General features: G+C 33.7%; 1 protein-coding gene across 4 annotated transcripts in view; it reads left to right on the top strand.

Annotated features, from left to right (window-relative positions):
* NUP35 (nucleoporin 35) overlaps nucleotides 1-12,954 on the top strand; it is a 36,525-nt gene extending 23,571 nt beyond the window's left edge. For all 4 annotated transcript variants that reach the window (XM_019931557.3, XM_019931558.3, XM_019931561.3 and 1 more), the window contains 5 exons: nucleotides 6,348-6,489; nucleotides 9,152-9,221; nucleotides 9,981-10,109; nucleotides 11,174-11,338; nucleotides 12,302-12,954. In XM_019931557.3, coding sequence (XP_019787116.1) covers nucleotides 6,348-6,489; nucleotides 9,152-9,221; nucleotides 9,981-10,109; nucleotides 11,174-11,338; nucleotides 12,302-12,379 — 584 coding nt within the window. In that variant the 3' untranslated portion in view covers nucleotides 12,380-12,954. The remainder of the gene's footprint in view (nucleotides 1-6,347; nucleotides 6,490-9,151; nucleotides 9,222-9,980; nucleotides 10,110-11,173; nucleotides 11,339-12,301) is intronic.
* Nucleotides 12,955-13,182: the final 228 nt, after the last annotated feature.

The following is a 13,182-nucleotide window of genomic DNA, read 5'->3' as shown; positions in this document are numbered from 1 at the left end:
TTTCTGGAATTTCTTCTGTTTGTGAGCACTGCAAAGATTTCTAAATTTCTACTTTTTCTCTGCGAGAGTGTGTTTTATATTTGTATTCTACTTTCTGAAAGATGTCCACAATCTCAATTTCCAACACATCTAATAATTTTTTATTTTATTTTAATTTCCAGTAACCTTTTTTTTTTGTTGTTCTCTTAATGTACTTAAAATGTAGTATCCTTTTCTTGTTTCATGGGTAAAATAACTTATCAGTGAGGTACATGTTGGTCCTTTATTCCTGCTCATATTGTCTGTTTCCTTCTAGTTCTTTTTTTTTTTTTTCCTCTCTTTTTGTTTTTTTCACCTCTTCTGCCATTCTTGGTGAAATGAGGCACTAAAAAGCTACTTGGAATCCATGTGTGTATGTGTATTAACAATGGTAAGAAGGGGGACATTGGTGGAGAGAGGCTGTTTTGTCTCTTTTTGGGCTTCACTGTAGGAGGATTGGACAGTTAGGTAGATTTTTGTTTGGAAAAATCTCTGATTTTAGCATATATAGATCTTTCTCTTAAGTTTCCCAAAGAATAATTCTGTAATATTCAGTCTTAATGTCTAAGCTGGTGTTCTGAATATAGAAAGGGAGAAGTCTTCTTTTCTTTTTTTTTAATTAAAAAAAATTTTGATCTTTATTGAAGTATAGTTGCTTTACAATATTGTGTTAGTTTCTGCTGTGCAGCAAAGTGAATCACTTATACATATACATATATCCACTCTTTTTTAGATTTCATTCCCATTTAGGTCACCACAGAGCATTGAGTAGAGTTCCCTGTGCTATACAGTAGGTTCTCATTAGTTATCTGTTTTATACATAGTAGTGTGTATATGTCAATCCCAATCTTCCAATTCATACCATTCTCCCCTTGGTAACCATAAGTTTGTTCTCTATATCTGTGACTCTATTTCTGCTTTGCAAATAAGTTCATCTGTACCACTTTTCTAGATTGTAAATGTAAGTGATATTATACAATATTTGTTTTTCTCTTTCTGATTTCACTCTGTATGACAATCTCTGGGTCCATCCACGTCTCTGTAAATGGCACTATTTCATTCCTTTTTATGGTTGCGTAATATTCCATTGTATATATGTACCACATCTTTTTTATCCATTCCTCTGTCAATGGGCATTTAGGTTGCTTCCATGTCTTGGCTATTGTAAATAGTGGTGCAAGGAACATTGGGGTGCATGCATCCTTTTGAATTCTGTTTTTCTCTGGATATATGCCTAAGGGTGGAATTGCTGGGTCATATGGTAACTCTAATTTTAGTTTTTTAAGGAACCTTCATACTTTTCTCCATAGTGGCTGTACCAGTTTACATTCCCACCAACAGTGTAGGAGGGTTCCCTTTTTTCCATACCCTAGAAGTCTTCTTTTCAATATGCAGATTTTTACTTATTCTTTTACATAGATTTTCTCCACTGTGACTGGACCCACTGAGTCCTGAGCCACTGAGATTCCTTTTCCTCAGGGACTAAAACCTTGGTCTCTTGGTGGTGGAGTGGCTGGGTAAGATGAGGAAGGGCTTGCCATTTCATCCCGTATTATACACTCTTAAACTAGTTTTCCTTAATTTCAACGAGGAGCCTCTTTCACACTTTTCACAGTTTCTGTGTTCTCCAAAACCTGGGACTTTCTAGATTGACTGTCATTAGGTGTCTGACAGGGATTAGAGATGAATACAAGTGTTCAGGTCGCCATATTGTTTTGGTTATTCTTGTATTCATTGTTCAATATTATTCTGGGTACAAAGACTTTGTCAAACTGAAGAGTCTAAGGAAACAGTACCTACAAGATTGCTCTCTCTTCAGGTGCCAGCTGCAAGTTTGGGGGTCCCCAGGACCACCCTCACTTCAGACCTGCTGGCTGCAAATTCAAGCTTTCCCAAGCCCACTCTAAGGTTGGATAATTCACTGGAAAGACTCAGGACCCACTGAAAGTGCTATACTTACGGTTACAGTTTTATTAAAGAGAAAGCAGACAAATTAGAACCACCTAAAGAAAGAGATGCACAGGCTGAAAACAAGAACTTCCGTGACATGTTACCCTCCTGGTATTGATATATGGCACTACACAGAGTATTGGCTAGTAGGGAGCTTACTGGAGCCTCCATGTCCTGAGTTTTCATTGGTGTTTCATTACGTACAAATGACTGATTGAATCACTGATCAAGTGGCTAAACTCAGTCTCCATTCCTTCTGCCCAGAGGTGACCTTTTTTATAACATGGATGGTCTTCATGGTTGGTCTTTATGGCGTGACCTACCCTCACCAGGAGTCACCTTGTTATCATAAACCATCAGGTGCTCTTGAGGTTGAGGGGCCTGCCACGAGTAACAAAAACACTCCTGTCGCTGGGGAAATTTCTGGGGTTTAGAGGTTGTCTCCCAGGAACCTGACAAAGGCCAGACATCTCTCTGGGCTGAGGCCAAATTCTTTATTATACATTGTGCTACGTTGTTTCATGGTTAGAAGGTAACAGCACTGCCAGGAACCTCTTTTTCTCCCAAGTTTCATATGCCATGTGTCTGTTTAAAATTCCTACTCTTTTAATCTCTTTTATTTTCATTTAGGTTAGTTGTCTATTTTGAAATAATTGAATGTGGTCTTCAATTGAAGACATTTTCATAAAGGGTAATAAGTTATTTTGCCCTCCACTTCAGTCTGATCTTAAGACAGAGTAGTGATTTACAAAGGGAGACACATTACAGTTAAATTTGATGTGGTTTGCTAGGCACACTTTATTTTCATCTTATAAAGCATTGCATGTGAGTACCAGAAGTCTGATTGAAAGGAAGTAAAATCAGTGGAGCAATGAAACGTTAACAAGGTGGGGGGCAATTATGCTAAAGTTATGTAAATAGTTTTAGATTATGTATAAGTAATTATGTTTTTCAGAGTAGTTGACAGGGCAAAAATTAGATTGCTTATTCGTTTGAGACTTAATTTTGATTTGTTTTATTTTTAAAAGTCATAATGGTAGTCTCATTTTGAGATTTCCATTTAATTTCTTGCTTGAAGGTTATTACATAATGTAGCAGAACTAAATTGTACCTTCTTAATGGTAATGCAGGACATAAAAATTTTGAATTGGCTTTAGGTTTTATACTAGAATGCCTTTTACCATCTTTTTTGTGTTAAAGGCATGTCTTTGTAGTAAGAACTAAACTTATTTAAGCTTATCTTCCGCTTGCTTCTCTTTATTTCCTAAAGGGGTAGTTGATAAGTTGGTTGATTAGCAGACACTTGTCAAAGTGGGGTGGTTCATTTTAAATCAGCCTCATTTTAGAAATGTTTTGTACCTATTAAATGCATCCGTGGTGATGAGGAAAAGAAGAATTGCTAGGAAAAAGAAAAATTGCTAGATATATTATAGCATGTATGCAGTTTGACATTCTTTTCAGTTATTTACTTCGTATTGTCTCTTTTAAGCATGAACTCAATTTTAAAATTAGATAAATCTGTAAGACTGAGCCATGTAATGTACTAGGATTCCATGTCCTTCTTGTACATCTTTTTGTTTTCTCTAGAGTTAATAACTGTTACATACTTTCTTTTGCTTGATTACTATTGTAAAAATATTTGAATATTTGTTTCTCATTGCTAAATTCTTTTTTGCCTGGTTACATAACAGCAGTCAGTTTTGAGCATCTTTATTTTCTAGTAGGGTCTAGGATAGTGTTCTGAATCAAATAGATTCTTTAATAAGCCTAGTAGATCTGAGGTGATCTGAAATGTATTTTTATTTTCCCTTAAGGAAAGGCTACATTAATGGGTTAAATTAGATTAATTCTGGTCTCTAAATTTGACTCCAGATGAAGTAAAGGGATTCAAGTTGTATGGCATAAAGAATTAAGAATTTTGAAATCCTTAGATGACCATATTTTTCCTCTTTAGTTAGAATCACATTGTTGCATTGTAGTTTTTACTTGATTGATGCCTTTGGCTTTTAATTCTGTTGAGGGTATAGTTTCGGTTTACTACTGTTCGGAGGCAAGAGAATGGACATCATTCCTGGAAATCTTTTATTTTAGGTTTGACTGAATATATTTGTGCTGTTGATGCAAAAGAATAATTGTACCAAGTGCATCATTTATAGTATTGAAGTTATATATTGTTAAAACAGTTAACTTTTGTGAGTTCTTGTCTACCTAAAGTTTCATTTAATTCTTGGAGTAACATGTTAAGTCTTCTGCCACAGGTTAATTTATGGATATAGTAAAGGGAAACTAACATTTAGTAGAGTTAATGAGATATAATTGACATTGTGACATTGTGTAAGTTTAAAGTATACAGTGATATATGGCACGCTCAGCCATATGTCCATAGCAGTTGGGCTGACTGCTGCTGCTGCTTTTTTTTTCTTCCCTTTTATGTGTTTAAATTTTGATACACACTGTTGATTTGATACACACTGTGGTCATTTTGATATTACAAAATGACCAGTGTCTTAGCTGACATTTTTCATCACGTCACTTAATTACCATTTCTTTTTTTGTGGTGAGAACCTTTAGATCTACTCTCTTAGCAGCTTTTAAGTATATAATACAGTATTATTAGAGGTAATCACCATGCTGTACTTTAGATCCCCAGAACTTACTCATCTTATGACTGGACGTTTGTACCCTTTGACCAACAACTCCCCATATCCCCCAGCCTCCGGCCCCTGGTAGCCACAAGTCTACTCCTTCTGTGAGTTCTGCCATTTTTACATTCCACATATAAGTGAGGTGATAGAGTATTTGTCTTTCTCTGTCTGACTTCTTTCACTTATCATCATGAACATCATGCCCTCAACATCCATCCATACTGTAGGAAATGGCAGGACTTCCTTCTTTTTCATGGCTGAATAACATTCCATTGTATATACGTGCCACATCTTCTTATCCATTCATCTATTAATGGACCTTTAGATTGTATCCATATCTTGGCTCTTGTGAATAGTGCTATATTGAATATGGGAGTGCAGATGTCTGAGATCCTGTTTTCATTTTCTTTGGATATATGCTCAGAAGTGGGATTGCTGGATCATATGGTAGCTCTGTTTTTAATGTTTTTGAGGAACCTCTATACTATTTTCCATAGTGTGTGCAACAACTTTATTGTCCTGCCAACAGTGCACAAGGATTCCTTTTTCTCCAAATCCTCACCAACACTTATCTCTTTCTTTTTTTTTGATGATAGCTGTTGATGAGGTTATATCTCATTTTGGTTTTGATTTGCATTTTCCTGATGATTAGTGATATTGAGCACCTTTTTTTGGTACCTGTTGGCCATTTGTATGTCTTTGGAAAATGTGTATTTAGTTCCTCTGCCCAATTTTTAATTGGATTGATTTTTTGTTTGTTTTTTGCTATTGAATTGTATGAGTTTCTTATATATTTTGGATATTAACCCTTATGTATATACATGTTCCTTTTCACCTTTCTCTTTGTTATTATTTTTTTCCTGTAAGATTTTCTGTTTTCTAACATACTAGGTATTTACTTGTCTTTCTTCCACTAGAATTTAAGCTCTATTAGAGATTTTTCCCCCCTTTGGTCTAACTTGTTCATTACTGTATTTTTAATACCTAGAATAATGCTTGGTGTACATTTAAGTGCTGAAAAAATATTTCTTGTATGTGAATCATTATTACTACTCCAAAGATGAAATAGTCTCTGCTTCTCAGAAATGTGTGGTCTCAGTAGGACAGAGCCTCTGAGATAAAATGAACACATAAAGTGTTTAGCTTGACATGTTGGACGTGAAGTACTCATTAATTGGTAATTATTGTTGAAGAATAAGAAAAGAAAGAACAGAATCAGACATTTCAGATAGAAATGACCTCAATAAAAGAAAACTGCGTTCACATCTTAGGAACTAGGGTAGATACTGTTTAGGGGTACATTGAAAAAATAAGGTTGGAACTATATTGTGGAGAACAACCAAGACATTTGGATTTTGTTTTGTGTGTAATGAGGAGTTACTGAATCTTTTTAAGGCAGAGGTGTCATAATGAAAGTGGTAGGTTTGGAATATGAAGTCCTTGAGGTTGACTGGAGATCCTTCTGCTGTAAGTTTAACTGGAAATTAATAAAACATTTAGCAAATTTATAATAAATAATAAAACATTTGCAAAATGATAAATTATGCTCAAATTTTAATGACTTCCTCTCAAATTGTGTGGTAGTATATAATTATCATTTGATTATAGTGTGTATTTTGAATTATTTATGGAATTGCCAACTTTTAATATACTTTCCCATTTAAAACTAAAGCTTTGATATTTTAAATCAAGATGTTTATATTGGTAACTAACTTACTAAATATACTAATATAGGGCAGAGTGTGTTTAGTCCAGCAAACATTGGTCAACCACGAAAGACAACATTATCTCCTGCCCAGTTGGATCCTTTTTATACTCAAGGAGATTCTTTGACATCTGAAGATCACTTTGATGACACTTGGGTGACTGTGTTCGGGTAAGGTTTCTAGATTATTTACTTAAAAAAAAAAAAGCTCTCACATTTTCTAATGAGTATTATCAAACGTAAAAAAACTAAAACAGTGGCACAGCAAACACCCATATGTACCGACCACCTAGATTCTGCAGTTGTTAACAGCTACATTTGTTTTATCTACTATTAATTCATCTTTTTTGTTGTTGGTATATTTCAGAGTAAGTTGCAGACATCAGTACATACCACCTTGACATTTCAGCATGTATTTAAGTAATGTTTGATTTTTGTATTTTAAGTAATGTTTTAAGTAAGGTTTAAGTAATGTTTGATTTTTAATAGTTTTTCCATCATTTATCTGTGTGCCTCTTCTCAGATTATCTTCTCTTGAGCACATTTGCTGGATATTGGAAGAGGGTTGGTTGTCCCTTTAGACTTAGGAAGCTCCTTTCTCTTTGTTGTGACTGTGTCTATGCTTATATTGGACTTAACCAGTTTTGAACTAACAGATTGAATTTCATTTGTATATATATGCAAACTATTTCACAGGGTTGATACTTTCTAGCTACAGAATATTGAATATTAATAGAAATTGTGCATGACAGTCCTAGTTGAATGGAGTTTTAGATCTAATAAAGTACTTTAAAGCGTCTTAGAGATCATATTGCATCATTTACATATGAAAAACCTGAGATATAGACAGATTAAGTGATTTACTCAGAGGCTTACATCTAGTTATTAGTAAAGCTTCATCGAAAACCCAGGTCTTTTATTTTCAGGCTGTGATTGTTTATACTGTACTACATAAGGTTGGTTTCTGAAAGTGTGATGTCATACTGTTACTGGACCTTACTATATTTAGTTTTGGGGTTTAAAAAAATATAAAAACATGTGAACTCCTTGAAGGAAGAACAATGCCCAGTAAATAAATATTAGTGGACTTTATATATTCAATTTATTTAAAATTCAGAAGAATGTGTAAGAATATGGTGAAAAGTTTTCCTTCCCACTTTTTCCCCCAGATAGTTTTTCTCCCTTGTAAGGCAGTAATTGCCACCTGTTTTTTGTGTAACCTTTCAGAGAGATTCTTTGTTACTGATTCTGTTTAGGTAGTAAGCAGGGTCATTGCTTTCCCTTGTTCTCCAGAAAGGGCACGCTCAGCCATATGTCCATAGCAGTTGGGCTGACTGCTGCTGCTTCTTTTTTTTTCTTCCCTTTTATGTGTTTAAATTTTTGTATTCTCTTGTGAAGTAAGTGGCTGTATGTTTTTGAATGTGTCTGTCCACTCTCAAGTGTTTTTCAGGTTCGGTAGTAATGGTGTCATTTTTAAGATTCCTCAGTAATTAGATAAATTACTTGAAGTACTTCTGTTAGCCCTTCATTTTTAAGATGTACACTTTCCCAGCTATTTATTTTCTGTTGGTTTTATGTTTCAGTAACCCTGCATATAAGTTTAATTGCAAGCACAGAAACATTTTCTTCTAAGGGATAAAATATTTTATTTTGATTATTTATAGGGAAGTACATCTAAAGTACATTATATATCTTCTTCCTTTGATAATTTAACTTTTTCCTGCTGATTCAGGGTCATCATGAAATACCATTTATTGTTGTAGGGTGATTCTGTGACAGGATATTCTGCTGCTTCTACTCAGAGTGGTCCTAGACTCTTGGAATTATGTTTTATTTCTCAAGTGCCTGCATCACTTGCAACCATTATTTCTCCCTTTCATTTTAATTTTTTTTTAGTTCTGCTTGCAGGCATCCTGACTCATTTGTTGTTTTCTTTGGGATTAGAAATCTTATATCCAAATTTACGTAACATAAAATAAATTTCCAGTCCTGAATGCAGTGAGTATTTTAGTCACATAGATTTTAACGTGTGGAGTTTCTCATTTATTTTTGTGACTTACATTTTTTCCTTTAGGTTCTAATCCAAGCTCCAGATAACTGAAGTTACTGGTTAAGGAAACTCCAGATTTTCAAGCTGAAAATAGCTTTATTATTTGGACTATAAAAGTTATATCTCATTGTAATATTCAAAGCATACAGAACTTTATAAAGAAGAAAGTAAAAATCACTTAAAATTTTCCCATACAGAGATATGGCTATTAAAATTTTGGTAACAGTCCTTTTAATTGATTGTTTACCATTGATATTGGTTCGGACTGTATTTTTGTTTCAGGAATACATTTCTGAATTTTCAGGTAGTGCTCAATATATATTGATATGATTCTATATAATTTAAAGTTCTTTCCCCTTTAATAACCATAGTAGTATATTGCAACATTTCCCTTTCTCTCTCTCTCTCTCTCATGGATGTGCACACACACACACACACACACACACACACACACACACACCCACCCATGTAAAATAAGTTATTTACAGAACTGTAACTTCATAGTACTTTTCTAAGGATTATGATAATGACAGTGAGAGTAGAAGGTGGAATTTGGGGCTGGAGAAAAGTGGCTGAGTCAAAATTAATTTTAACATAATTTGCTTTTGGGTGATGGGCAAATGAATAGATTTAGCTAATATAGGGGAAAATAGGATGTTCAGGGTCTCTTATTAATGTACTAGACAGTTAGGGGGAGTTTATTGTGAAACACTTGTAAGGTAATTTGCATTTGTATTATCGAAGTTGACTGTTCAGACAACTTTTTGTCCCCCCCAACCCCAGGTTTCCTCAAGCATCTGCTTCCTATATATTATTACAATTTGCACAGTATGGAAATATCTTAAAACATGTGGTAAGTCTTAATTCTTTTCATTTCAAGATTTAAGCTGAGGAAAGATAACCTGTGAATTGAGGGAAAACTTTGCTGCTGAATGTTGTCTGTTTTTTTCCAAACTTGAAAATTTTTCTTTTTTTTAAAGTTTTCATAGGATGTATCTATCTATTGGAGTTTGGAAGGCTGGTAGTTGCATAGTATTTGATAAAAAGGGATAAAGAGAGAAGATAAGCAAGAGAGTGAGAGTTTCAGGTTTCCCCCTTTTAAAAATAGTTCACAGTCTCTTAAAAAAGATCATGCCAAGTTTTCCAATTTGAGCTTGTTTTATTGGGGATAAAGGAAAAGGGAGATGTTTCTAACTTAGAGTTCTTAGAGCTTTTTTAGCTTGCCAGTTATAAATAACAAATCTTTTTTCTATTACTAGAAATTGACTTAACTCCTATGCAAAATCAGATTGATGAATACAGTTTTTAAAAAAATTTCATAGCAAGTGTTGATAAGACCTTTTTATAAGAAACATTATCTTTTGAGAATTACTTTGCTTTCAGAGAATATTTGTCACATATTCTTTATATAAGAGATTTGAGAACTATTGAAATGTATTGAAATAGTTTAATAGGATTTTTGTTGAATCCTAGTATACAGCTTTTTACAGGGCATCAAATAAAAAGTGGAAGCAGATTTACTTCATATGTTTCTGTTTTCTAATAGAACTCATTAAGTTTAAATTTTGTATACTTTGTATTTTAATTTAAGAGAAAACTTCATTTTTTGCAGATGTCTAACACAGGAAATTGGATGCATATTCGTTATCAATCTAAACTGCAGGCCCGGAAAGCTTTAAGCAAAGATGGGAGAATTTTTGGAGAGTCCATCATGATTGGTGTAAAACCATGTATAGATAAAGTAAGTTATTGCTGGTGTAAGGAAAGCAGTTTAATTTATATGTAGTGCACAAGTCTAAGTACTAACATGGGTGGTTATGGCACTTTGCTTCACTGTGCCTCTTATTTTATAAAATGTGATGGATGATGTTACAGCACTCTTTTATGGTAAGTCAAAGATATTTAGTCACAAGACTTTAGAGGTAATACACGCCAACCCCTTCACTCTACAAATAAAGAGGCCAAGGAGACTTAGGTAACTTACCCAGAGTTGTTAAGGTGAAGCCTACATTCTAGGTCTTTTAACTTTTAACCCATTCCCTTTTTTGTGCAAAGCAACTTCAAATTCTTTACCTCAAAGGAGTGGTGCTATTTCAGAATGAAATATTTCATAAGAATGGTAACTGAGGGTTAACTTCTAAAAGCTGAAGCTTTTTATTAGTCATTTCTACTTTAAAATATTTAAATATTATTATATATTTGTATACTGATAAAATAATCCTGGGCACAATTTAAACTTTGTGGCTTGTAAAATCATGATCATTCTTTAAGTAAATATATGTGAACTTCTGCTACCTACCAGGCACTGTGCTTGGGACTTACGTATACACACTAGTGCACGAAGCAGACATGGCTCCTGTTATCATAATCTAGGATCACTGAGTAGTTGTGTAATTATTACGTTGTACTGTAGCAGGTGTTTGCAGAGGCTAGAGGAAAATTTGGGGTTACTGGATACTAAAAAGCACTGGACTTTGATGCCCCACACCCCTCAGTTTCCCTAAGAATTCTTTTTTTCTTACTGATTTTCCGTAGTGTTTGTTAGGAGACTCTTACTCTTGAGAGTCTATAGTTTTCTTGAGGATATTTGAGGTCATTCAAGTGAGATTTCTGGTTGAGCATTAGATCTCATATGCTAGCTGAGAAGCACATACTGTTTTCTCAACCCTAAAGTTATTTGAAAGTTTAATTAGATTAAATAAAGTACGCTACTTTTAATGAAGTTTTCTTTGTAAGTAGGACATAATAGTGGATGATATGTATTATGTTAATAAACAGAGAAGTTCTTTGTCTTTATTTTTCTAGAGCGTTATGGAAAACAGTGACAGGTGTGCTTTATCATCTCCATCTGTTGCCTTTACACCACCAATCAAAACCTTAGGTACACCAACCCAACCTGGAAGTACTTCTAGAATTTCTACCATGAGACCTCTTGCTACAGCATACAAAGCTTCTACTAGTGACTATCAGGTATTTTAAAGATTGGATAAAAGAATATACTTTAAGGGCTGCAGTACTTAGCATGTTTAACTTTTTCATTGGATTGATTTGTATGCCATTAAATATTTCCTACTGAAGTTGATTGGCTTGATGAAACCTATAAACTTTGCATTTTTAAATTTCCTATTTTAAAAATTAGAATTTTAGCCAGTTGGAAATTTATCTTGAGTTTTTAAAAAAATTCTTTGCCATTTTAAAAAACATTTTGAGAGTTAATTAGTTTAGTTTTTTCTAAGGTATGTTGCATACGTAAAAAGTTTCTCTTGTGGACGTCTCTGGCATGAGGGAATGTTAAATCCCTGTTAAATTGATAACTAAATTTGATGGTGTTGCAAATGAAGAACCTCAGATTGGAAGTAGCTTTGGTTATCAAAAGAAAACATTGACCAGTCCCCATTTCAAAACTTCTTATTTCAAAAAAGTTTAAAGGAAAAGTTCATTATATTCATGGAAGAATGCTAGAAGTATTATGACTGTCATTCAGCATGCTATTGTTGCCTACTTAATTAGCCAGTAGTTCTGAACTTGCCTAGCTGCAGACACAGGTCCTGAGATAGCAAATAAAACACTTTAGTAGGGCAGTTTGACTTCCCTTGAAATTTGGGGATCATTCTAGAACTGGTTTAATTTTTCCCTTTAGTTTTTTTTAAACTAGTGTTTTAAAGTCCTTATCTCTTTTAGCTTTTGTGGTGTTTGTTCAGTTTACTAATTTAAGGAGCAGATGTAATTTGCCTTGCCAAAGGAATACAATTTTGTTATTCTTAAAAGCATAAGGATGTTCCAAGCAAGCCTATATTTTAATTTTTAAATATATAATTTATTGTTGCAAATCCACTTTAGTGTTTGGCACTTTTAAATTAGCCATTAACTGAAGAATTGACTATAATACTAAAGAAACCATAATCTTACAATTGTGTGTGTTTTTTTTAATAGGTTATTTCTGACAGACAAACGCCAAAAAAAGATGAAAGTCTTGTATCCAAAGCAATGGAATACATGTTTGGCTGGTAATACAGTAAGAGCTAAGAACTCAGCTACAAAGGAGAAGGTTGCCACAATAAAACAGACTTAGCAGGGTACTGCTGGGTTTCCTTCGGTTAGTTATATAACCACTCTTGACAGTATCGAATAGCTGTCTCATACTTCCTTTAGAAGCCTTTTTCTTAAAGGATACAGCATATTTGTAGCTCGCACTTTAAACAATGCTTGAGATACATTTTAAAGAAACAAAAAATCCCTGTATATAAGATTTTGTGCTTTCTGTGATAGTGCATGCATAAGTGCAAAACACTCATTGATTATTGTAAATTATGTAATTGAGTTTGTAGTGAGGCTTTGTAGTCTTCATGAGTTGGTGAGGTGAATTTCATGACGGGTAACTGTACAGCTGATTCTGACAAGACACAAAGATTATAATTAATTTGAATTATGGTCTTTTAATTTAGATGGTATTTAATATTTTAATTATCCTTGTTTATATTTGTCCTGTCATGAATTGTCATCTTTCAGTCTTGTAAAACCAACACAGCCTTTTAAAAAACCTACCGAAGTTTCTTGATAATAAACTTGTCGATTATATGTATTGAGCAGTTTTTGAAAGGGTGATTTATTAATTAGTACAAGAAGTTTGAAGTCTTCGCAGAAATAGAGAAAATATGTAATGAACCTCCATCCACCTGTAATCCAGCTTTAATAACCATATAACCATCACTATTTTCTTAATTTCTAATATCCAGTCCTTTTAAAAATTTCCCAATTGTTTCCAAAATTTGTTAAATTTTATGTTTGGTTTGTGTGAGTCTCTGTCGAGACTA

The sequence above is a fragment of the Tursiops truncatus genome, chromosome 7, assembly GCF_011762595.2.
Source record: "Tursiops truncatus isolate mTurTru1 chromosome 7, mTurTru1.mat.Y, whole genome shotgun sequence".
In the NCBI taxonomy this organism is placed as follows: Eukaryota; Metazoa; Chordata; class Mammalia; order Artiodactyla; family Delphinidae; genus Tursiops; species Tursiops truncatus.
This window is presented reverse-complemented; position numbering and strand designations above follow the sequence as displayed.